The sequence below is a fragment of the Orbicella faveolata genome, unplaced genomic scaffold, assembly GCF_042242905.1.
Source record: "Orbicella faveolata isolate gen_17 unplaced genomic scaffold, um_ofav_v1 contig_48, whole genome shotgun sequence".
Lineage (NCBI taxonomy): Eukaryota > Metazoa > Cnidaria > Anthozoa > Scleractinia > Merulinidae > Orbicella > Orbicella faveolata.
In genome coordinates this window covers 2,595,360-2,621,937 of record NW_028301578.1, presented here as the reverse complement: position 1 = coordinate 2,621,937, position 26,578 = coordinate 2,595,360, and the positions used below count along the sequence as shown (strand labels likewise).

Sequence of the window (26,578 nt, the reverse complement as noted above, 5' to 3'; positions counted from 1 at the left end):
ATGCTCTGTCGCTATTAGAAAGATTAAAACCAGAAATGGATATTTCCGGCAAAAAAAAAAAAAACATAATAAGATCATGTAAAATAAAGAAAATAAAAGGGTCTTCGTTTTCGGGTCTTTGATTTCGGGTCTTCGAGTGCGACCTGCAGGTTGACCTTGCGTAGAAACTTGAGTTGGATGGCCAAACGGACTCGCACGTACACGCAAGTTTCAAAACACCCATTTCAAGACAGGCATATCATGTATTTCATTGGCTGATAATAGGTTAATGGACGTCACTCGACTTGCGTTGACTTGGGTTGGGTGGCCAAACGGTGAAAAACTTGCGTAGAGTGCAGGTCAACGCAAGACCGCAAGTCAACGCAAGTGCACGCAACGCTTGGCTAAACGGAGTCGCAAGTAGACCCAAGTTTTCAAGTTGGGTCTACATGTACTTGCGAGTCCGTCTAACCAGGGCTTTAAGTCTTCGTTTCCGCCACAACCCTTCCCATCAGCCACTAAAGAAGCAAAATGTCGGATCACGCGAAGAAACTGGAACTGGGTATAGCACGCATTGCATGCTGGTGTTAACATGGCGGACAAATGATAGAGGTATTTTGAAGAACTGAGACATTGTAGCTTCATATTTACAACATGGGGAAAGAAAAGGCTGGTCCATTAACTCCCAAAGCCATAGCAAACAGGATTAAAGCCAAAGGATTGCAAAAGTTGCGATGGTATTGCCAAATGTGCCAGAAACAGTGTCGAGACGAGGTAAGCTGCAGGCTTGAAAACGTCAACGATTGAAAAACGTCAGCGTTTATGTTACATTGAAAGAAATCGACGGGCCATATTTTTACATCGTTCTTTTCCTTTCAGAATGGATTTAAATGTCACACAATGTCAGAATCTCATCAACGCCAGCTTCTGTTATTAGCGGAAGATGTTGATAAGTACATGGACAGTTTCTCGAGGTAAGCTAAAATTCAGGGAAGGGAAAACCCCTTCAGCTTGTATAGTACGCCTGCAGGTTCTACAGTGAAGTAGTTAAGGCCTATCAGGTGATGTCAGACATCGCGAGTACGTTGAGTATGTTGATTTGTCAATGGCAAGCAAACCAGTTCTTTGTATAATTGTGATGCACTAACGGGCTATGCTAGTTGATGCTTTGCTATGTATTTCATAGATAATATCTTGGGTGACAAATTACTCCTTAACTTTTTGGCGCGAAATGTCAGGCTTAATTTATAATTTTACTTGTGAAAGGACCAAATTGCCATGGTAATGTTTGGCGCGAAATTTCGTGATACAATAAACAAGTACAAAGCCCTTGATTGTAAGTGTAATTTGTCATCTATAACATTAAAAGATAATCAAATGGTATACTTGAGAAATTAAGAAATAATTTCATTAGCATTGTGTCAAAATTCTAATGATTAATTTTGACAAAACACCCATGGAATTATTTCCTAATTTCACTCGTCACCATTTGATTACCAATACTAACTTCAGCTGTTTAGGATCATCCCATGCTATCTCGAGATTCTCTGCATGGGCTGCGATAGTCTTTTTTACATGTGTTGATCCGGCAGTAATCTTTGATCTGAAGACTTTTCTCAGGATGGTTTGGAACAAATTTGGCTCTTTCTTGAGGGGTTAAAGATAAATAAATTGGATTATCTCGGGGGCAGACAGGGGCAGGACAAACCCTAGTTACCCTCCACCATTTTCGATGCCATCAAAATGATTGATATTGCATGGTGAAGCAAAATCTTATTGCTTTACTGTAAGCTGTGTTCCTGAAAGTTTGTCTAATTATCCTTAGTAGTTTCACAGTGATGTCCTTCATTTTGACATGCTCGACCATGTAAAGTATACTAACCAAACTCTGGCATATAAAGAGGGTCCCCAATAGGTTTGGCAGGATGCGGGATTTGGCTTTTTTTCGCCATGATATTTGGGATTTGAGCTGAAAGCAGGGACGGGAAGCGGGAATTACAATTACGAGCGGGAGCGGGATTTCGTGTTTTTATAGGGTTGGTATGCAGGATTCGCAAGGGGAACAGAGTGGAATACAAGATTTCAGTTCTTATGTGTCCTCATAAATTGTTATTGACCAGCACAAGAACCACAAGCTGGCAGAAACGAACCTTTTGTACGTTATAGCTGTGTCAGGTTTCAAGTAATGAATAGCAACGGATCTGTGCCCTGTCAGGTTCTGTCAAACGTATCCATCTCGCTTGATTACGTTAGCGTCATGAGACTGTATGAGGTCTTTGAGTCCTATTCCTACTGATTGCGATCATTTGTGTCGACCTCTGACATCAATGACATCTGTCCTTTTCCAACATTTTTGACGCTTGCGTCAGCAATCTTGGCCCCCAATCATTCCTAGTTTTTCTAGTCTTTCGACCTTTTCCAGAGCGCTTGGTTTGTTTTAGCCAGGATAGCCACACCGGATGGTGGTGACAGTGATTTACTGTACAAAGTATGCATCGCGATATATTACGAAAAGGATGTGCAAGCAGGAATGCCTTCGTTCAGAAAGAAAAGTTCTGAGCCCAGATTTCAAGGAAAGTGAAGAGGCTGAAAGCTTTGAAAGAAACTGTCAAGTGTGTATACAGACCATTTCTTTCACTGATACGTGGTCAAAAGAATACAAAACAGTAAACAATTTATGGAAAGAAACGTTATAATCATTATTTTGTGCTTACTTACATGTATCTGCTACCCATTGAATTCTTTTGAAATCTTTCATATGATATCTATTTTTAAAAAGTTTCTGTGTTAATAATTAAACTAATTATTAATTTAACAAATCAATAATTAACACAGAAACGTCTGAAAAGTAGGCGGGATTGGGATTTCCAGTCAAAAAAGGGTGGGATGGCAGGATTAACAGGAAAAAACGGGCAGGAAAGCAGGATCTGAGAACCCTATTGTGGACCCTCTGTAAACAAAAGCAAAGCTGTGGCTTACTAGGATCCTTTAAACTTGTACATCATCAAGAAGAGGTGTAGGTATAAAATGAAATGGTTGAACCTTATTGTCTTGATCATTGAATGCTTACTCTGTGTTACCCCAAAATATATTTTCAGAGAATTTCAAGATGACTTTTTGAAGCTTCTGAAGAGACAATTTGGTATGTGGTGTATTTAATGTGTACTGTAACTATTTTTTTTTTACTGATTATGAGTGCGCTTTTTACATGACTTTTGTACTTCATGATCTTCCACATCCAGTTAATGCAGTATAATTACAGTTATGTACTTTGTTGGAGGTGTAGTGGCCTAATGGTTAGCATGCTGGACTTCCAATCGATTATTCCGAATTTATTGTTGGGGATAACCCACCAATGGACTACTGTACATGTACATACGTGTGCATGAAACATCCCATCCATGACGGAGTAGAAATACAGTACAGTAGTCCTATTCCCTTCTCACTTCGTGCTATAGAAACCAGGATAAGATCTGGTGATATCAGGACCACTTGGCCTGACACAGACTGTACCTTATATAGTTGAATATTGTAAGCTCAGATACTATAGCAACCAAGCAGTCACTTACAAGCAAGAAAAGTGTCGTTTCTTTGTACTGTACCTGATGACTGAGCATTAGTCTGTATTTGGGAACCACACAACTGAACAAAAACGTCAGTCATGAATCCACATGATCAGTCAATCGTTACAGAGTTTTTTTTTTTCCCCTTTACTTTTGTCTTCCCTCATCCGTTACTCTTCTGTTACACTGCACAAGTTGCAAATTAAAATTAAAATTAAAATTTTACTTTAAGGAACCTCCAGGGCTACAAAAACACTTGAATCCCAGCTTGCCCTTTAGACACTTGGGCAGCTCTAAAATTTTGTTTACCCTGGGTAAGTCTTAGTTAACTTAAAATTGTTTAATTTGTTGGGAGACAACTTGCCAGGGCCTAATTCCCCTTCAGGCAAGTGAGAATGAATTAAAGCTACTTGCCTGGCAGAAAAATCAACAGTTTGTCTTGGACAACTGGATGGCACTTTTTTCAAACCCTGACCATACATTTGTGTCATGAAAATGAATCTATTGATAATTTTTTTTCTTTTTTTTTTTTTTACATGTTTTTAAGGAACTCGCAGAGTTAAAGCAAATCAAGTTTACCAGGATTACATCAGTGACAGACACCATACACACATGAATGCTACCCAGGTCAGTGTGATAACTTTAAAGCACAGGGGGAAAAAGTAAGGAAGAAAAGTATGTACATGTATTTAAATGAAAATTCTAGTTTGTGTATGATATGGTTCAAATTTATTTTGGCTGAAGTTGATTAAAAAAAAATAACAAAAATAAATCACAATATTTAGAGAGGAAGCCACATGACATTGACCTTAGCTGGTTTTCATGCAGGTCTTCTATCCTGGTCAAATTGGAATTTAGAAATGTTGGTTTTGGTGGAGGGAGAAAAACAGGAGAACCCAGAGGAAAGCCCCCCAGGGCAAGGCAAGAACTAACAACAAACTCAACCCACATACACACACGTATGGCACCGAACTGGAATCGAACCTGGGAGGCAAGTGTTCTCACCACTGTGCCATCCTTGCTCTCCAAATTAAAAACCAGTGTACATGTATTCTAATGTTACAGGTTTTTTAATTTAAAAAAAGGTTATTTTATTTTTTTATATATGTATCATTATAAAATTTGTTTCAGCTATGACAATGTTTTGGCTGTTTTTATCTTTGTTACAGTGGGAAACTCTGACTCAATTTGTTAAATGGCTTGGAAGAGAAGGTACATTGTAAATACATTTAATTGTTATATTTATTTTTCTGAAGTGGTAACCTCACATTCAATGAAAGATGGTATCATAAATTGTAATTGAAAGATTAAGATGTTGTTCCCAGCTGCTGAAACAATGGATAATAACACTTTTATGGTTCCCAGTGAGGAGTTACATGTATTACTACGGTGCCTTTTACACTCAATATATGATTTTAAAAATTAAAGGAAACTTATGGATTCCAAAAGAAAGTACAAAAATAAGAACATGCAAATCTTCATTTTTGAGTTTTACATTTATTATTTATTATCAGGCAATAAGTGTACATGTACATATGTATATGTGATGCATGTTACTTATAACTGCTGCAGACACTGCATAATATGTCTAATTACTCATTGATATAATTTTTTTCTAATATATGCCTCAGGACACTGCAAAGTTGATGAAACTGAAAAGGGATGGTTTATAGCATATATAGACAGGGATCCTGAAACCATTGAGAGACAAAAGGTAAAAAGAGGAAAAACAACATTAAATTAAATGCTTACAGGTTCCTCATGGTAATAATGCACTTTCCTCTGGATCAAGTGGTCCATGTTCCATCCTTGGCCGGAGACATTGTGAGTTTTGAGTTAACCGAAACAACTGAATAAAAAGAATGATGCATATGTACAGGGTTAGTCTTGATCTGAAGTCAACTATTAGCAAACACCAGTGAGAGCATGAACTATTGACATCTCTGTGTATTGTTTCATCTTGCACTTCATCACTTTTGTGCTGGTATTTTGTGGATGATTTTTTTCAGAAGTTGAGTCTACAATGAAACGCTGTACAGATGAGTCTAAGTTACTCTTTTTGTTCAGCAGTCTCACTTAACTCGAAAGTGGATAATTAAATGGCTTTCTCATAACCTGTAGAAAAGGAAAAGTCTGTCTGTGAGCCAAGTGACCCATGAGGGTATGCTTATCTCCGGTTTCAGTAGCATGAAGCAACTAAGAGTATTTCTACTCCTCCCTGGATGGGATGTTTAGTCCATCACAGGGTTACCCCCAGCATTAAATTTGCTGGTACCCATTTATACAACTGGTGAAGAGAGACACTGTGAGAGTAATGTGTCTTGCCCAAGAACACAACACAATGTCTTTGGCCAGGGATTGAACCCAGACCACTGAAGCTGGAGATGCACGCACAAACCATGAGGCCACTGCAACACCTTCCAAGACATTTGGGGAGTGTACTGTTTTCTCTTCTTGGTTCAAGTTTCCTACCTACAGTGTACAGTATATATACAGTTGAACTCCGCTATTGTGAACTCTCAGGGGTGTGGGGGGGGGGGGGGGGGAGGGGACAAAATAGAGTTTAAAATAGCCAGAGCATCCAATTACTGATAGTAGGTGACTAAAGGGCAAATCCAAGGAAAATGGTTTTAAGTTCAAAATACATGTAAGGGGGAATTCAGAATAACCAAGATTGAATTAGCATGGTGCAAAAAAGTGTACTGTTTCTCAAATTTTAAGTAATGCTTGAGAAATCAGTCTGTACACATAACCTCAAAGTTATCACCTTACAGGCATGAGATTCATGTCTATGGCATGAGAGCTGGCAGGTATACAAGTCATGTACATGTCTACATTGTAAATGTCATTTCATTCACAGGCGGCTGAAGTTAAGGAAAGAATGGATATGGATGATGAAGAGAGGCGAGGTATGCTGCACATTTTAGAAAGAAGTATTATTATGTCAGCTCAAATATTTGTGTTTTCTGGTTTACTTAATTTGTTTCCAACATGTCGTGTTCTCTTCAAGATTTTATGCTGTAAATCACAAACATTTAAACAATTTGGATTCATGTGGTAGGATTTCTGATGATTGAATTTAACTTAGTGTATGTAATTACAGCAGCATTACAGTGCAACCCCTCTTAAACAGCCACCTTTGGGGAAATGGATAGTGGCTGCTAGAGGTAAAAAACAATAGAAAAGCCCACATTGGACTTTGATTACTGGCTGCCTAATAGGGATAGCTGTTTAATAGGTGGCCTGTTAAAATAGGGGTTCGACTGTATTATCAAATTTAAAAAGTAATGATCTGTACTGTTTAGGTTGGGACATAGAGTGTACAACAAAATGTACAATGTAATACAGTGGAAGAATGACAAAGTATTAAATAAATGCACTGTTCAGTATGCAGTTATGTACATGTAAGGACACGGGAATTTTTAAGAACATGAAAGTAGTGCATAGAGAAGCACAAGGGGAACTCAAGTACTTCTCAAGTGTTCTTGAAATTTCAAGTATTACACGACAAATAACTTAACAATGTACATGTACACTGTACAAGGGGCAAGGAAATTGCATGTGTTTAAATTCATTAGCCTTGTGCATTACATTTTCTATTTAACAATATTTGCTCAAGAGTGCAATATTTCTATTGAATAGTAGTTGGTAAGGGTGCAGTGTTAGTCAGCTACAGTATCATGCAAATAACCTATAATTGTAACTGTTTTACAAATCACTCAAAATGTTATGTACATCATCCTCACAGTAACAACTGCACACTGCTGGGTACTTGCTATCTTAAACAGTTGTAATGCATAGTGTGTTGTGCAGCCAATTAAGAGAATTACATTCATGATAAAATCAATGCTTCTAGATTGGTACTAAAACTCATTTAAGACAAATGGTAGGATTTTTGCTCTACTGAGCTAAAATAAACTCTTGCACACTTTTATAAATTATTTTGTGTATTTTTTTAACAGCTAAGCTTCTTGAAAGACAAATAGAAAGAGAACGAGCAAGAAAAGTTGATGAGGTCTGTAAAATGGAAGGTTGGCATTGATAGCATCTTTTAATATAGCTGTCATTGCAGTCATCAGCAATTTGACAGTATACAAAGGGCTTGAAAGGGTCATTTCTGCTTTGTATTTACCCTTCTTTCACCTTAACTTGTATACTGTATGTATTTGAATGCAGACTAAGCTTTGATAACAGCTATTAGTATAATTGTTTTTTGTTGTTGTTGTTGTTGTTTTGTTTTGTTTTGTTTTTTTCATTTCATTCATCTTCCATATTTTTCACTGATATCATTGTTTTTGCTGTCAATACAGGCAGAGCCAGTGTTCACAGAACTAAAACGGGAAAATGAAGAGGAAAAAGGTTTGTAGATGTCTGTTTTTATTTTTTATGAGAAAACAAATTGTCATCAGTCAGCAGACAAAAATAATCTTTCACCCCACCTTGCAGCCACCTTGTTATTAAGGCAACCTTGTAATACAGCCACATTGTTTTATACAGCCACCCTGTTAATACAGCCACATTGTTGTCATGGCCACTTCATTCTTGTCCAAATTACAGTTGGGTTTCTTAAGCAAAGTAAGGAAATTCACTGTTTAATCTCATTGTGTTTCTTCGAGAAACCAATGCCATCATCTACACTAGGAAAGTACTAAGATCCTCTGTTACAAGCTGTTACATAACATATGCATGCAGCACATTTCACGTGACAGAAAAGCACACAGTGTAATTTTTAAAATGGCGGCAAAAAAAATGTACAAGGTGTCCTTGACAGTTTCGTGGTGAAGAGGTCAAAAGGTGAGTTATTGATAATTTACAATCCGCCTTTTCAAAATAATGAACCAGCACTTGCAGTTAAATAAAATGATCAATTTGTTTTGCATGTCAAAAAAGTCACTGAACGGACAAGGCTGTGAACAGTATTTATTGTTTCCCGTGCAGTCACTGTAAATCATTCAGGATTTTGGTTGACAAAATGAGGACGTAAATAACAATTATAACTCCATCTAGCTCTCAATGTGTTGGAAAATTCAAATCCAAGTCTAACTTAAAAATTTTCTTGGGGGGAAAGGCTTGGTCCTTCGGCCCTTGTGTGTATAGGGGTGCCTGCTAACTGTACCATGAGAAACTTCCTACTTCAAAATTCATTGAAACCCTTGCAATAACTGTTCAGTATGGAGTACTGCCTGTCAGTATAGAGCTGTTTCTCAGTGGAAGATTGCTGGTCTAATGGATATTGTGTTGGACTGTCAATCAAGCAATCCAGGGTGAAGCCAAGATCAGGGTCATTGTGTTGTGTTCTTGGGCAAGACACTTCACTCTCTCCACCCAGGGGAGTGACCCTGCAGGGAACCGTGCGATGGAAAAGCATCCCATCCAGGGGAAATGTAGAAATACATTGTACATTATTATTACTCCTAGTCACTTCAAGCCACAGAGCCTGGAATCAAGGTTTGGCTGTATGGCCACTATTCTCGAACATGGACATGCATGTATATGTACACGAACCTGTATTTCACAGAAGTATTTACAGGTACCTTTAATTTAGACCTTAATTTGGTCTGTCAGATGTTTGTTGTCGACAGAGTTACTTATTAACTTGCATTATGTTTCTTTTAGTGGCTTTTAGTATGCCGACAACTAAAAAGAAAGAACCTGTTCCAGGACCTAGCGGGTGAGTAAATGATTGACAGTAGATAGTTTATAGAGTGTTAAACAAGGTTGCAGAAGTTTGTACATGAACTTAAACTTGTACATGTACATGTACCGTTATTATAGATGATCAACCTAGTACACGTAAAAATAAACTGGAAGATAGCAAGCGACCCGCAAGAAGCCGCAAGAAGTTGCCGGCTTGCGGACGCATGAAGAAGTTCTTGCATGTGTATTATTTTTGGGCTGTACTGTATTAGACTAACAGTGTACAGCTGACAGCAAAGTTTGTTTAGGTCTTCAAAATATGCTTCAAAAGACAGGGTAGAATTGTATAATGTAACTAAATGACCTGACAGTATTTATGGCCTCCCCACAAGTGAAGAGAGTGAGTGAGTGAGTGAGTGAGTGAGCGAGTGATTCATGACCAAGAAGAAGTAAAAAGCAACTATGCCTGGAAAGATGCCTCCCCTCCCCCAAAAAAATATCCCTGATGATTCACAAATGTTAACCATACTCTCTTTTCGGTATCCTGTAATCACAGACACCCAACTTGCCATGATTTTGATTTGTGTTGAGCTTTCTTGTTCTGGTCTACGTGTATTTATGTGATGCCTCCTTAGGATCGTGGACCGATTTTAATGTTTTATCCTTGTTTTTATCATGAAGGTTTGATACTCACATTTTCATGGTTTTAACTGAAAACAACTAAACAAACAGCTGGCACTACCAAATTGGCATATGTCCCTAGAATCAAGACATTGCAGAAAACAACTTGTTGGCATGATCTTAAAATCTCATGCACTAATTACTGTTAGCTCAACTAAATACCAGCAGTATCACTTCATACAAATGTACACGTGCAACTGTGATGAAACTGTGTGAAACTGTAATCTCACATGAATGGATACCTGTAGACCAGTAATAGCTCTCTGCGTATATTGCAAGCCTACAATGCTAGACAGTTGTTGTGCAACTCACTTGTAATTAAAATATATCTTTTCCAGAAATATGTATTGAAAACTTGATTTGATTTACATGTAAGAATAGACTGTACATGTAAAGGCAGGTTAGTTCATGTAAATATTGTCTTTTGGCAGCAAGTTTCTTTTTGACTATTTGGTTGCCAAAAATGTTGTAGATGTCTGGTATGGCTGACAGGTATACTTTGATTGTTGTTTATTTCAATTTATTTTTATTCATTTGCTTCTCTTAATTTCACAACTATCAGGCACCAACACCCAAGCTTTCCTCCCATTAATTTTCAGAGTCACTCAGTCAAAACCTACAGGCCTGCAGAATCCCATGAGTTCAGCAAGCTTGAATCAAAGGGGAAAGAAGAAAGAAAAGGAAAAGACTAAAGAAAGGTAATTAAACCCTAAGGGCGTATTATTTTAAAAGGAGCTACGTCACGGTTTGCTCATATTGAGAAGTTTAGCCTCAATTTTTCAAATTCGTCATTTGTAATCCATGTCAATCTTGTCCATCCTTAGCCATCCTCGTTCCTTTATGGTTTATCATTATCTCTTTGGTTTTTTTCTATCTTATTAAACTGTTATTTTCAGGTTTCCTAATACTTAAAGGTAATTTTGTATGTGGCCAAAATAACTCAAAATACCCGTGACTGAGCCCCATTAAAAATCAATCACAAAGTCTTCTAGAAATCAATAACAAGTAGACAATGTAATATTAATTAATTGTTCTACATTAAATTTTACATTATTTTTAGTTGGATATCAATTTTGTCTCAAAACTGCGCCAGAAATGTAAATTATGCATAAAAATTCAAGAGAACATGGCAAGTTTATTCTAAATAAATGTGACTGCTTTTCAGTGTGAAAAGGAAATCAGCATTAGAGGAAATAATGGAAGTGAGTACATGTGCATGTAAACATTGTTACCATTATAAACATACTGTACTACTCAAGCTAAACAGCATTTCTTTTGTTTCAAACTGTTAGCCCAGAGAGATCTGTGAATAGTTATTCGTAAATACATGTACATATCAATCTATTAGTACAATTACAATAATTCTCTGTATGCTTTAAACATTATCATAGGCTGTGTATTTTTAACACCTTATAGATTCTTTTACCTTTTGTAATTTTTATTTGATTTTTACTGTAGCTGAAATTTCTAAATTCATATTGAAAACCCCTGTTAGAAATAGTAATAATTTTTTTTTATAACATAGCACACGCTAGTCCTACCTAATTCCTATTGAGTCATCATGAACAAAATCTCTATATACGCACGGCGGTGGGCATATAAGATGATGTGTGCAGTTTTAATTTGGCTGCAAAATTTCCATCGAGTTTAGTGCAAGTTCCTTTTGTTTAAGTTTCGGCAATGTGAAGATTATTCTGAATGATCCCAAACTCTACTTCGATCCTTTGACTTTTGCCAAGCTACATGTAAGATGTTTACTTAAACTTGAGCATTTTGATTTTGTTTGTCTACATTTTCATTGAGTTTTTTTTTTACTCTGCTTGCCTACATTTGTACTTTTTCATTGTAATTAATTCAAAGAAGCGAATTTTTTATTCACAATTTTAGAAAGCTAGGCTAAGCGTTTTCGTTCAACTGTTGCTCAACTGATTGTGGCCTGTTAGGATCCTAATGACCTTTGTTTCCCTTCACTGTGCATTGTGAGAACTTTCTGTAGTCAATCACAAATAAACCATGTTTTAGCACCCAAGTTGTTTTCACTATGTTATAAAAGAATTGGTTCATGCTTTTAGCTGTGTGTATATCGAGTTATGGATGCACTTGGGAAGTTTGGAGAGCACTCAAGAAGCTAGAGTTGCTCTTGACTATCATGTCGAGCAACTCTTACATGTATGCTTCTTTTGTGCTCTCCAAACTTCCCAAGTGCATCCATAGCTCAGTATACATTGTATAACATGAAGATGGCATTGAGCTGATGTCAATTTATTTCGTTCATTTAACACGAAAGGTCAAAATTATCAATCTGGATATAATGCGCATTGTAAATGTGTAAGGTATTGACCTAAGGAAGTTGTTTGTTCAATATTTTTATCATCATTTAGAAAAATTCATGTTTCTTGCCGATAGAAATATTTGAGCAAAGCTTTTTGCTGATTAGAACTTTCACGAAGCATTTTTGTTTGCCATGGATTTTCCTCTATTTCATTTTGCCCAGTTAAATACTGATATCACAGTAGATACATGTAGATGTAGATGTAGATGTAGAAGGTAACTTATAAGGATCTTTCTTCTGCAGATGGAGGAGCAAAAAAAGAAGAAAACAAGCCGCAAAGACAATTGGATAGCAAAAGTAAGTAAAGCTGTACATTGTAGTGTATGGTACTGAAGGGAGGGAGAAAGCCTCCAACAGAGAAGTGAACAGTGAGGAGCTGGGAGCAGAGATGCCAGATGGAGCAGTGGCAAAGAACTCACCTCCCATCAGTGCGGCCCCAGTGCAATTCTGGCCAGGTTTCATAAATAATTATCATGTGGGTTGAGTTTTGTTGTTGGTTCTTGCCTTGCTCAGAGGGTTTTTCTCCGGATACGTCAGTTCTCCTCCCTCCACAAAAACCAACATCTTTAAATTCCAATTCCACCAGGACAGAAGACCCACATGAAAACCAGCTTAGGCTATTGTAATTTATTTATGGAATGTTTCCGAGAATGCTTCCTGTGTAACTGTACATTTGTAACTATACACATAAAGCTTCTCAATTTCCTGCTGTCAAACTCTGACAAAATGTTTGTAAGAAAAGAACCATGAAAACAATCTCTACTAGCACCACTGCTTGTGTATGGTATGAACAACTGGAAAGCATACAATGTAATCTTAGTTTCTTTATTTATTTTTGTCACTTCAGTGTACAAATTTATATTGATGGTTGAATTATTTTTAAAGTTATTGTTCCTGAAAAGCCCCAATTGGGAGGCGCAATAAAATAGGTATCTAAAGTATGTGAAGCATATTATGATTATTAACTACATGTATGATGAAGTTGCTTAATAGACAACATTTCCTTAACAGGGAATCGTTGTTAAAGTTGTGACCAAAAGACTTGGAGATAAATACTACAAAAAGAAAGGAACAATAAAGGTTTGTATAATAATCAGTAATAAAGATGAAAGTTTATGTTATCAATCTTAAATTTAAAATAAATTTTTAAGTTGATATAATTTTATGGCAAGGAACGTTTTGTTCATTGTGAATACTACAATAGCTGCTTTTAATATGGAAAGCAACTTTTCCTGAAAAAATGTATCTTTTTGAACTGGCTCAAGTTTGAAAAACGTAGTAAATTCTAGCAAACTTACAACAGTATGCAGAACTGAGTTTCCTTTTTTAAAAAAAAATTCATATGGATGGTTTTTTTCCTACAGCTCTATCAAACATACATGAAATTCTCAGTCAGACTTCACTTACCTACTAGAAATTAGCACCTTAAAATCATAGAATTTTGATTGAGAGCTAACCGGTCATTTACTCCTACGTCTGACATGATTTTTCAAAAAAGAAAACAAGGAAGGAAGCAAAAGTTGGAAAGTAAAGAAAACGAATCTTTCCCATGTAACGGACTTCTTTTACGAAAGCAAAGGTCGCACAAGGACCTTCAGGACAATCACAGTCCAATACTAATTAAAATCACTTGGACTGTGTTGGACTGATGGTATCTAGAGCATGCATTTTGATTGCTTGATTTTAGTTTGTGGCTCTCTGAAGTAACTTTGTTGTGTAAAAATAATGCATATGTATGCTGACTGTTTTCATTCTCTTTCTGAACTTAGGATATTCACAATCTATTTGTTGCTACAATAAAAATGTCTGATAGTGGAGATGTGATCAAGGTTGACCAAGAACACTTGGAAACAGTCATACCAGCCCTAGGTACATGTACTTGTAATGCTTTAGTCAAGCTTGATGTTAACAGTCTCACTTCTAAAAGCAGTAGTCTAGTATTGTAGGAGCCAGAATGTGCAGCTTAGCAAAGTATCCTTACTCACCCCATGAAAGGTCGCTGGAAATTCCAGGGGAGGGGTCTCAAGAGTCAAAACTTTTTATAGGAAAGTATGAAGCACTGTGGCCTCATAGATGGTGCGCTTATCTCGGGATCAAGCAGTTCTGGTTTGAGTTCTGGCCAGGGACATTGTGTTGTGTTCATGGGAAAGACACTTTACTCCCACAGGGCCTCTCTCCACCTCTTTCCAGCTAGTCCAGTCCAAGTCTTTGTGCTCAGCTTCAACAGCTTCCACATGTTTTGAGGCAGGCACAGTGTCCTAATGATTGGTATGTAAGACTCCAGATTGAAAGGGCTGGGTTCAAGCCCTGTCCAGGAACATTATGTTGTGTTTTTGGACAAGGCGCTGTACTCCCACAGTGCCTCTCTCCACCCAGGTGTATAAATGAGTACAGCAAACTATGGGGCAGCCCATCCAGGGGGAAAAAGAAATGTTCACCTAGAGTTAGATTCCTCATGCAAAATATATCAAACGTGGTATGGAGAATCTCAGAAATAAACTGGCTGTGTGTACATGTACAATTTGTTTTCCAGGGAAGACTGTCTTGATTGTAAATGGCATCCACAGAGGATCAACAGCCTCGCTTGTGTCCCTGGATGAAAAGAGCTTCTCAGTTACAGGGGATCTTAAGGATGTAAGCTGAGCCGGCTCCATGTTTGCTTGACAGGCCATATTTGTATTCTCAGTATTGGGCTGCAATTACTTCCAACTGAGGGGGAAGTCTTCAAATGATATTCCTCTGCATGAGCCTCTATTGCAGGCTAGTTCCAGTCCAGTACCGAGAATACGAATATGGTCTATTTGACAAACTTCTGTCTTAGAGTGTACTAAAACCCAAGGTAGTGGATTATGTAGAAATACCCTGCAGGCGTATCTTGAGAAAATTAAGATTAATTGTCCAAGTTTTCAGTGACCCTCAATGTTAACCATTTAGCCCGCCGTGTCATCCGCCACCCCTACCCACGGGTATTTTGTACGCTCTCCAGTTGCGCTGGCATCAAGAGACCAAGATGGCAGTTCGTTGAACTCAATGATGGACATCTACGATCTCACGCAAAAAATAGGAGACTGTGAGCAGTCTACCATTTGTAGTGCGTGAGAAACTTTGACAAGTCAATATCCTCATGTGATTAATTTTCACAAAGTAAACGTTAACCCGAGGATGTTAATTTTCAGTTTATGACACGCTGCTATTAAATATTAGTATAATCTACTATCGTTCTGTCACGAATGCCGTTCTCTTATTGGCTACGCTACTCACCATCTATTCTATTGTAGATAGTGAGTAGCCTAGCAGTGTGTGATTGTATTCAAAATGGCGGCGTCTTTTTTGTGTTTTGGAGGATTTAGATAAAAATTTTGAATGAAAAGTTAATTTATACTAAAACAATTAGATTATTCGCTCTCGATTTCTATGCGTGATAGTTGACACAGGCTACGCCCTCGTCAACTATCATTCGATAGAAATCTCGAGGTCGTGATCTAATTGTCAATTATGAGCAGTCGGATGATAGGAAAGCTCCAAGAAAAATTTATATCTATGAAAACTGCAAACGCGACAGTTTAAAGATTCAGCTTGGCAAGATTGACATATAGCACTCCCGATTGAGAAGTCAGAAGTCTGGGTTCGAGTTCTGGGCGGGATCGGCAGTACATCACAAGTAAATGATGTATTTAAAATGAAAACACCCGTTACAAACACGAAAAGTATGTACGCATTGCGTGCCTTTATTTGTCTCCCTTGTAGGGACCCCACAGAGGGAAAAGAATAGACAGGATCCCTTATGAAGACATCTGCAAACTGGACACGTGACACCACGTTCAAAGTTCACTCAAGCGCACACGGCCCCTGTCAACACGTAGCAAACTGTAGATTATGAACGCACACTTTAGGAGAAATCACTGAGAAGTGTTCAGTGAATGTTCCAGTCTTCTATGAGTGAAATTTTGAATAAAAATCTCATTTCAGTTGAGTTTTTTTCTTAAGAGAGTCTGGCTATGCTTTTTCCATTGTATGTTAAAGGTCCTGACACATGTCGTAAGCGCGGAAATTTGAATTTTGATTGGGTAATCTTTAAAGTTAGCTTCGATGTCGATCGTATGAAAACTTTGAAAGTTATATTAACAGTATTTAGGAAATTCTTTTTCATTTGGGGAGGGTTTTCATGACGTAGTTTGTTTGTTTTGTGAAGATCGTAGAGAAATTTTATGTCCTCGAGAAGAGGAATACGAAGCGGCTCGTTCCATTCTAAGGCTCAGATTTGGGACAATGACATCTCCAATGACAAAAGTTTATTATAGGGTGTTTTCACATGACGTCACGGCAGCCATATTGGTGTCTCAAAACAATCAAAACGGCGGCCATGTTGATGTACCAAACCAATCCTGTTGGAGTTGAACTCTTATCCTATGTAAACACTTTCTTTTCTTTTTTTTTTCACCGACCACGTGAAGCCTAACGAGAAAAACTTCATTCTATTTCGTGTTTAATGCAATCACAGCAAGCTAGTTAAATAATTTGGTTGGGAATAAGAAATGTTTCCCCTATAGGGAACAACATTTGTCAACGACGACATAATAGATTGACAAAGAAGAAAACAGGAAAACTAAGCATGGATTATTAAGAACGTTAAGACAGACTGCGAACGGCTAACATGAAAATATATCCTACATTGTGCGCCAACTGTGAAGTAACCATTGTTCAATGTTCGGTCGTTGTGAATGGATAGCATATGTAAAGCAGTTGCATTTTTTTTTCTTTTAATTCGCTTTTAAGTCTTAAATGTATAATTCGTATGTAAATACAGGTTGTTTCGCCTCAATAATTAAAAATATTTATGACAACTTTGGATGTGTTCATTCCTGTGCAACCGTCTGTACTACGCATCCTTCATTTGTAACATGAAAAGATTTTCATTCCATGATCTGAATCGCACAATTTTACCACTGACATGACGCAGAGATCTCCCGAGCCCCGTGATGTTTTCCGGTGGTTTAGCCCTGAATGCCTTTCCTTCCTGGGGCATTTTTAATCTGACCTGTTGCAATCAGTTTATTGTCCTGCTGTGTGAACATTTCGTCGCTTACTATCCTTGATGGAGCTGACATCGGTCTTTCCTTTACTGTTTTACTCGACCTGTGCCGAAAAGTATCCGAACACATCACAGCACCAAGAGAATCCGACCTCACAAATGGGACGCCTCTTTGCTCGCTTTGAAGCTTTTCAACATGTAGCGATGCCACAGAATATCGACGTGTCCTAATGTAACGCGCAGTGTGAGCTGGTGGCCTGTTTCTGCACCTTAACAGCTCCAATGCAGCTTTCCTTTTGCGGCGGTTACTATACCAGTACAATAGTGGGTTGAACAGAGAGTTTAACTGAAATATTGTGTCTGCCCATCGTAAAGTGGAAACCTGGCCGAAAAAAGGCAAGACTCTCCGAAAGATATAAACGACTTGGATCGGCACACCCGAGGCAGCAACAAAAGCCGTTAACCAGAAAGTCGTGTAAGCAACTTTGCGTTCAAGCTTCCCTTTGACCAGAGCATTGACTGGGTGGATTCGCGTTCCGTTCCACTTTCGCACTGCGAGATACGTTTTCACATAAACGAATACTACAAGCAAAATGCAGACAACCCAGAAAATGCTCAAAATGACATCTCCGACTAATATTCGGTCATAACGAAGGTGAGCAGCTTCCATTAGTAACGATGAAACAACTATTAGTAATGCCAACAGCCAGCAACTCTCGTGTACTTGTTTACACGGCCTCTTGTAGCAATAGCCTTGTACTCCATCCATTTAGCTATCGCCACAAGCCTCTCCCAAGCAATTAGGAGCAAATGTAAAAATGACGCACCACAAGTAAAATACATTACACAGGCATTTACGAAAGTTACTGTACAGATAATATCCACATCTAAAACTCTCTTGATAAATAACGTGTCTAACGTGATAGACAGTGGCATAGATACAGCGTCCACCAAAAGATCAGCTAAGGCCACGCTAGACAACAGGATATTAGAATTCTGTTTCAATTCTCTTCTCGTCTTCACTGCTATTATCACCAAGAGGTTTAACAGAATGGTAACGGGACAAGCAATGGTCGTGATGGCAACAATAATCTTAAAAGAAGTTGTGTGATTCAGGTCCCATATGAATTCTGGCAACTCCGGGCAATGAAACACTGACCTGCAGCTGGTTTCGTTGGAGCAATTGGAGAATGATTCTGTATTCTTCACTGTCATGATCGATATACCTCGTTAAAACGGATGACTGTGGAGAATTAGTTTCTTAACCGCGTACGATTGCAGTTTTGATTTGTTTTACTAAAAAGCTTCACCGGTCTTGACCTGTCCTCGACCAAGCATAAAATACATGAATTTTGCTAATGGCTTAACTCACGCGTTGGTTTTCAATCTTCATATTGAGTGCTGCTGCTTGTGTGACGTCAGAGGTCCCATTCAGTAGAGAAATCCTTTTAAGAGCAGTGAATGTCCTGTCAGCCTGTATTATTTTTCCTTTTTCCTGTTCACAGCGTTGCACAGAGCTCGCCACCTGTTTTGAACAAGGTGCAAAGTGTGCAGTGAGTCAAACAACAATTCATAGCTTATTCGCCTGGTTGAGCATATTTTAAAATTGCTATAAACTTTTGCCTCAAAGCACACCCCTAAGCCATTAGCTGTTGCTTAAGTTAACTTTATTATCTTTGTCCTTCTGACTCAAATTTTTATATCCGAAAAAACAATTGGAAATTCATTTGACATCCAGCGAAATACCAGGTGGTTTCCCAAACATTTAAAGCTTGTATTTTTATTTTTTCGTGCCCATTTTTACCCAAAAAGATATTTCCATATTTAGCTTTAGTCTTCTCATTTCAAATCCAAACATCTAGAGATGCAACCTTAACTGAAGAGAAGAGAACCTAGGCAACACTCTTAAATTCTGCGAGTTAATATTTGCATCTAATAATTTTCCACGCAATTGTTTTATTTCGCCGCTTAATTACGGATTGTCGTATGAAATGGTCAATTTCCTTTGCAAATGATTTCCGTTCAATTTATTTTGACTAAAAAATATATTGTCAGTTGTATTTTCAGCCCTACTTTGAAGCACACATGGAAGCTATTGATCGCAGTACGTCGAGCATTGTAAAAGGAAAAATTTGGCAGGAAATTTGATAAGCGAACTCAATGTCAGCTAATGCTTTCTTATACAGTCACAATGGCGGTGCCAGAATGAAAACAGTAACCTCCCCATAGATGAAAAACATCCAATTACCTTCATATTATAATTTTATGTTATTTTTTAATTTCTTATTTTCGCCATGACCATACGATCGATGTTCTCGCAATAGTCCATCTTAGTAAAAAGATATCCTCTCATACATGCATGTCTATAATAAACAGAGAGTTTCCATGGTAACTTATCACCAAATGGGATAATAAACAAAGCAAACTGTATCTGTCTATTCCAGTGCGCCCATCTGTCATTTCTAAGTTTCACTGTGTTCAATTACTTGAGTGTTTTGATCAAATATCTGGTAGCAACAGCTATAGACATTTGAAACGTCAGTCATGAAGTAAGTTTATATCAATATTTCAGTCTAACAATACCTCCCTACCCCACGGAAAAAAAAAGCTATGGCCTTGAGTCATACTCGAAATACTCGCTAAAATGTCGAAAAGCGATTGAAAGCGGCCTAATATTTCAGAATCCCCCTCCATGGCACTGTCATGTCTTATTCACTATTTCTGGCAGATTTTGGAATTTCCCAAAAAGAGTAGCATGTTCCTCCATTGATAAAACTAAAATTTCAATGTTTACTTTTTCTAGTAAGAATAATATTACGATTACAATTTCTGTTATTGCTCAAAATATTTATCCGGGATGCTGGCTTTAACTATACTTTATGTAGTTAATAAATATTCGCCGCGACTTATTTTTGCAAATGTTTAATCCTGGCAGTTAATTACAAAGCTTTACTTCATATTTTATTTCATTTTATTTTGTTATACATGTTAAAACATGACGTAATCCAGTCGGACTATATAATCTAAGTATATTGCAAGGGATGGGGGGGATCCTATTTGAAAAGATCGGAGATACTAGTCGTCTCCCTTAGGAATTTAAATTACGGATATTGGTCTCACTTCTATAGTTAGCCGTCAAGGTATCTCTTAGGGTTGCACTCGAAGAAATCATAAAAAACGCTGTCTGCGCGCAGAGATAGTAGAAATTATCTAACCCCTGCGTTGAAGCAAAGTAGCCCATGGTTTTTCTTTTACCCCCATTCCTCTGCAGAACAAACCGAGCATGTTTATCAGTTTGTAGACTACGGGTAGTCCCTCTTTCGAGTAGTCCGTGGTGCGTGACGTGAAAGAAAACCCCCGGCCGCGCGAACTCCTTTCGCGCGCGTCTCGCCCTTAAGATTTCGCGCGATCATTTTTTTCTCGTGGTTTTCTTTCGCGTCACGCGCGACGGACTAAGCGAAAGAGGGACTGACTCGAAGGTTAATGAGTTTACCGAGCCCATAACGTTACATAAGTCTAAAAAGGCAAGTCAAAGCATACACACACTTACTTTTACTGGTCAATTTTATCTGTTGTTTATTGTCTCTAAAGAATTTTGAAACATTTCATGATGTTCTAATTTTAAAGGACTATAGTTTTGTTTCCTGGTAACGATTATACGAAAGTTCTCTCTCATTAGTCAATTGTGACTTATCAAAAGTTGCTCTGTCCTTCGGTTTGTGTAAGTTTTTTACTAATAATGTTATTGGCACTGATCTGGATCTCTGGGCATTCCTCTGTGTCGCATTATGGTGACATTTAGTTTGTGACGCAAAGGAGTTTTCATTCAGCGAACTTGATCGCACAATCTCTCCACCGATATGACGTCGAGATCTTCCAAGCTCCATGGTGTTTTTCGGTAACTTCGTATTTCGCTGAATACTTTTCCCTCCTGGGGCATTTTCAATCTCAACTTTTACTATTACTTGGTTGCGTTTTTGTGTGAATATCTCGTCGCTTGCTAGCCTCGATGGAGCCGACATGGGTCTTTCCTTCACTGCCTCATTCCGCCTCTGCCGAAAGGTGTCTAAACAGAACATAGCACCGAGAGATTCTGACCTTGATAATCGGGCCCCTCTTTGCTCGTTTTGAAGCTTTTCGACATCTAGCGATGCTACGGAATAGCGACGTTGCCTAATATGACGCGCCGTGCGGGCTGCTGGCCTGTTTCTGCACCTTAACAGCTCCAATGTAGCTTTCCTTAAGCGGCGGTTTCTATACCAGTACAATAGTGGGTTGAACAGAGAGTTTAACTGAAATATTGTTTCTACCCATCGTATAGTGGAAACCTGGCGGAAGAAAGGCAGAACTCCCCGAAAGAGATAAACGACGAGAGTCGGAAAACTCGACACTGCAAAGAAAACTGTTAGCCAGAAAGACGTGTGAGCAACCTTGCTTTCAAGCTTCTCTTTGACTGGAACACAATGATTCACTGAGCGGACTGTTGTTCGGTTCCATTTTCGCACTGTGAGATAAGCCTTGACATAAAAATATGCTATAAGTGATAAGCAGACAAACCAAATAATGCTCAAAATGACGTCTACGACTAATAAGAGCTCATAACGAAGGCCAGCAGCTCCCATCATAACTACTGGAACAACTATTAGTAATGTCAACAGCCATACAACTCTCCTGTACTTGTTTACACGGCCTGTTGTAACAATAGCCTTGCACTCTGTCCATTTTGCTATCGCCACATGCCTCTCCCAAGCAATTAGAAGCAAATGAAGAAATGACGCCCAGCAACCAATATGCAGTACAGAGACACTTATGAAATCTATCGTACAGATAATATCCACATCTAAAACTCTCTTGATAACTAACGCGTCTAACGTGATAGACAGTGGCATAGATACGGCGCCCACCAAAAGATCAGTTAAGGCCACGCTAAACAACAGGATGTTTGAAGTCTTTTTCAATTCTCCTCTCGTCTTCACAGCTATTATCACCAAGAGGTTTAACAGAATGGTAACGGGACAAGCAATGCTTGTGGTGGCAACAATAATCTTAAAAGAAGTTATGTGATGTAAGTCCCAGATGAATTGTGGTGACTCCGGGCAGTAAAACATTGACCTGGTTTCGTTGGAGGAGTTGGCGAGTGATTCTGTACTTTTGACTGTCATGATCGATACACCTCGTTAAAATGGATGATTGAAGAGAATTAGTTTCCTGACTGCTTGATTCTGGTTTGGTTCTGTGTTACTATACTGGATAAAACTCCGGCGCTCTTCACAGCTGCTCGACCGAAACTACGGTTGCTAATGGCTTATTCTGTTTTTCAGTATGCTAATATGCCTGCTGTTTCGTCGCGTTTTGCTTTCTATTCATCGGTAGCTTTGTTGGAAATTGTCTCAGAAATTTTTTGCAAACTGATTGCTAAAAAGTGGAGAATGGCTGGGTCGCCAGTAATTTCCTGTTCTCTTGACGTCACAGATTTCCGCTAGATTTGCTATCGAGAGCAGTTTGTCTTAGAATTTCATCACTGGGTGATCGCGTTTTTATGGTTGCAGCCCCAGTCTTGTGGAACAGCCTTCCCTTGTAAGTGAGACAAGCTACGAACGTTAACACTTTTAAGAGGCCCTGCGCCTAAGAAACGACCGATGATTTCCGGCTAAAAAATAAAATCGGCCGATTTTTATCTCCCAAGCAGAGGTTACCGAATACTACTTAAAAATGAATTTCTTTTGTTTCAGTTTCGCTTTAAACCAAAAATATCGAGCCACAAACTTTTTCCGTCTGATAGCAGCAAAATCAGGCCGAAAATAAGCCCCCACAAAAAACTGTTCAGAAACTACTATCGCAACGCAAAATAATGAGAAAACTACACAGTGTTGAAGAAAAAGGCCTTTTAATGGAATATCATTCGATAAACATCAAAAAACTACCGAAGCGATTAAAAAATAAAGTTTCGAATAATGCATACTAAATTAGATGGAGCGTTGGAACTGATTTTAAAATAATTATTTCTCAAAAGTTCAACGCTTTTGAAAGCAATCACAGTGATGAATCAGACATTGGAGGGATACACATCACGTTTCTGGAAAAACATTTTTCGGCCAAGGTATATTGACTTTGTACAAAGCGTTCAAAGTTACCGTGTTTACCGTTATCCTGCTACTTCGGCGAAGCACTTCTCTTTTGCCAATACGGCCGTGGATAGCGTGGTAAACGCCACTTTAAACCTTGCTAGGCATTCAAAGACCGTCCTAAGTAGAAGGACGTAGAATCAAAAGAGAAAGGAAGATGAAAAATACGCAAAAAAAGAAAATAAAAACTCGAAATTACCATCTGCTAACGAAAGTTGAGTCTGGAAAATGTCGTGGCGTGACAGCGGCCATTGACGTCATTTGTATAAATAGCGGCGGAATCCAAACGAATGCACAAATAGGAAAACAGTTTTTCCCGGCCAGAAAACGTTTAGTGGAACAATGTTATGTTATTTTTCACAAATGATGGTCACTGAAAAAGAAATACTTCCCCAACCGCCACACCGTTTTGGCCGCAGTGTGATCTGAGTTATGGGGTCACGACTGGATCCCTAGCCGCTGACTGCCCGAAGGACATTGCAGACTCGTTTTCCCACGCTCTTACGACTTGACGTGACAAATGACGTCAATGGCCGCTGTCACGCCACGACATTTTCCAGACTCAACTTTCGTTAGCAGATGGTAATTTCGAGTTATTCTCTTTTTCTGCGTATTTTTCATCTTCCTTTCTCTTTTAATTCTACGTTCTTCTACTCAGGATGGTCTTTGAATGCCTAGCAAGGTTTAAAGTGGCGTTTACCACGCTATCCACGGCCGTATTGGCAAAAGAGAAGTGTTTCGCCGAAGTAGCAGGATAACGGTAAACACGGTAACTTTGAACGCTTTGTACAAAGTCAATATACTTTGGCTGAAAAATGTTTTTCTAGAAACGTGATGTATATCCCTCCAATGTCTAATTCATCACTGTGATTGCTTTCAAAAGCGTTGAACTTTTGAGAAATAATTATTTTAAAATCAGTTCCAACGCTCCATCTAATTTAGTATGCATTATTTGAAACTTTATTTGTTAATCGCTTCGGTAGTTTTTTGATGTTTATCGAATGATATTCCATTAAAAGGCCTTTTTCTTCAACACTGTGTAGTTTTCTCATTATTTTGCGTTGCGATAGTAGTTTCTGAACAGTTTTTTGTGGGGGCTTATTTTCGGCCTGATTTTGCTGCTATCAGACGGAAAAAGTTTGTGGCTCGATATTTTTGGTTTAAAGCGAAACTGAAACAAAAGAAATTCATTTTTAAGTAGTATTCGGTAACCTCTGCTTGGGAGATAAAAATCGGCCGATTTTATTTTTTAGCCGGAAATCATCGGTCGTTTCTTAGGCGCAGGGCCTCTTAAGCGTTTCGTAAAGTCTCATTTGTTCTCTAAGGCCTTTTGTTAAGATTTTATTTTAAGTCCAATTCTCGAATATATTATAGGATTTTATGTCTTAAATTTCAAGATGCGTTGGTAGTTTTAATTCTCACTTTGTAATTTGTATCAATTAATCTAATTGTAATGCACTTTTGACTATTCAGTATAGAACAAGCGCAATATAAGTAATAAATGTCATTGCTATTGTTATTAAGTTTCCTCGTTAAAATTTCGTCTCAGAAAAATGAGTGGAAAAAAATCGTTGGTTTTAAACATACTTCTCGGCAAATAGAGCTGGGTTTACAGCAGTTAAAACATTTAAGAAAGTAAAACTGAGGTCCGTGTTATTGAGGTCGCTTCAGGAGTTTCTTCTCTCTTTGGTGAGAGCTTGCTTCAAAATTTGTCAATTTCCATTTTGTGTCTTTTTTGTGCCTATCAAGTTAACCCTTTGACTACCAAATTGTCACCAAAAATTGCCGTTTTTAACCGTTAAATCAGTTTTTGGCTGCCATGACGCTAAATAGGCCTAAGTTTTGTTGAAAAAGCTATTTTTTACCAAAAGATAGATTTCCCGAAGATTAGGTACAAAATTGTGCAATATTTCAACTTGGTGCGTGCGCATAAGCCAAATTCCCCGTTCCGAATTTTTTTTTCTTGACCCTTTCCCTTCCTTTTTCTCAGCCCTTTTACTCTCGCTACCTTTTGCGTTGCATATTCTTTCTGGCTGCCGTAAAAAGTTGGGTGTGAATTATGGGCAAAGCCTGGAAATGGGACCTTGATCAATTATAGGTGTAATGTTTTTCAATTTGCTATGTCAGAATGTCATCGATATCCGAAACCGACCGTTGTGCGGATAGGTCTATCCTAGCTCTACTATCCGCTTATCAAGAATATCTGGTGACATTTAAATTGATTTCGTCACAAGTGGTACAAAGAGCACGACCATTCAGGACGTATATATACGTCCTTGGGGGTCAAAGGGTTAATTCATAAATTCAACATAACGTGAAAATCACTCGGTTGGGTGAAACGGTGACGCGTATAGGTGTACATTGAGAGATTTGATTTTTTTCTTCTTTTTGGTAAAATGATAAATCATTAATTCCATCGCTGTGGCAGAAATCTTTACCATACAACTTAGAAACATATATTTAGGTCAAATGAAACTGGTTACCTCTTGGTTTTATTTTCAGATTTAACAGAAAAAAAATTGAAAACTGATTCAACTGCCTGACCGCAATTTCGGGTAATTTCATAAAAATGTAGCTATTTTACATTTCTGTTTTAAACACAGTTTAAGCCATGAGGATACTTTTCCTTTGTTTTTCTTCTTTCTGTAACCCAAGAGAAATCCTGCCTGCACGCATCCTTTCGGCATATAATTTTTACATATCAGAGTAAGTGTTATTCCGGACACTTCTTTCGCAATGCTGATGCTTTTGGAACGAGACAGTTATATAGGGGTGGTTAATTTCCTTACTAAGCGACTTCTCCAGTTGAATGTTGCTTTTGGTTACTTTGCCGAAAATTTCAAGAAAAAATGGTGCTTCTCGGAACTACTTTTATAAAAGTTTCGGGTTTTTTTTTTTTTGGGGGGGGGGGGGGGGAAGGAGGGGGTAATCTTCCAGCAGGGCGAACCAAGAGAGCCATTACCATTTTCCTCCGCACCGACGTTTCGGGCTGGAATATTTAACAAAATTGAATGCGCCTCTCGTGTGCAATACAGGCGTACGAGCGAGCGAGTATGTATTAACCCAGCGCCATCTTGGACCAGGAGGGGGGGGGGGGGGGGAGGTTGGGAGGGATAAAGTGTCCAAGGGAGTAGGAGTGAGGGTGTATGACAAGAGACCGGAGGGAGAGGGAGATGAAAATTCTTCTTCCAATCTATTCTTCTTACTCGTTACGTAATGGTAGCCGTGA

General features: G+C 38.3%; 2 protein-coding genes and 1 pseudogene across 2 annotated transcripts; 1 reads left to right on the top strand and 2 right to left on the bottom strand.

Moving 5' to 3' along the window:
• Positions 1-548: 548 nt before the first annotated feature.
• On the top strand, positions 549-16,178 carry LOC110053445 (DNA/RNA-binding protein KIN17-like). Its single transcript, XM_089281122.1, has 17 exons — positions 549-753; positions 859-953; positions 3,078-3,121; positions 4,090-4,169; positions 4,712-4,754; positions 5,174-5,256; positions 6,403-6,451; positions 7,505-7,557; positions 7,853-7,901; positions 9,159-9,213; positions 10,460-10,558; positions 11,026-11,062; positions 12,436-12,489; positions 13,204-13,272; positions 13,962-14,061; positions 14,726-14,826; positions 15,940-16,178. The coding sequence occupies exons 1-17, from the start codon at positions 634-636 to the stop codon at positions 16,003-16,005; spliced, it is 1,197 nt and encodes a 398-aa protein (XP_089137248.1). The 5' UTR covers positions 549-633; the 3' UTR covers positions 16,006-16,178.
• A 153-nt stretch (positions 16,179-16,331) lies between these two features.
• On the bottom strand, positions 16,332-18,890 carry LOC110053434 (alpha-1D adrenergic receptor-like; annotated as a pseudogene).
• A 1,963-nt stretch (positions 18,891-20,853) lies between these two features.
• Positions 20,854-22,386, bottom strand: LOC149095955 (uncharacterized). Its single transcript, XM_089281642.1, has one exon. It carries the CDS (start codon positions 22,384-22,386, stop codon positions 20,854-20,856), a length of 1,533 nt encoding a protein of 510 aa, XP_089137768.1.
• Positions 22,387-26,578: the final 4,192 nt, after the last annotated feature.

Bases quoted from the DNA above. Each gene is read 5' to 3' on its own strand.
- LOC149095955 (XM_089281642.1), bottom strand. From the start codon at position 22,386: ATGACAGTCAAAAGTACAGAATCACTCGCCAACTCCTCCAACGAAACC.
- LOC110053445 (XM_089281122.1), top strand. From the start codon at position 634: ATGGGGAAAGAAAAGGCTGGTCCATTAACTCCCAAAGCCATAGCAAAC. The intron at 6,452-7,504 runs GTATGCTGCACA...TTTTTTTAACAG, and splicing joins GGATGATGAAGAGAGGCGAG to CTAAGCTTCTTGAAAGACAA. The intron at 11,063-12,435 runs GTGAGTACATGT...TTTCTTCTGCAG, and splicing joins CATTAGAGGAAATAATGGAA to ATGGAGGAGCAAAAAAAGAA.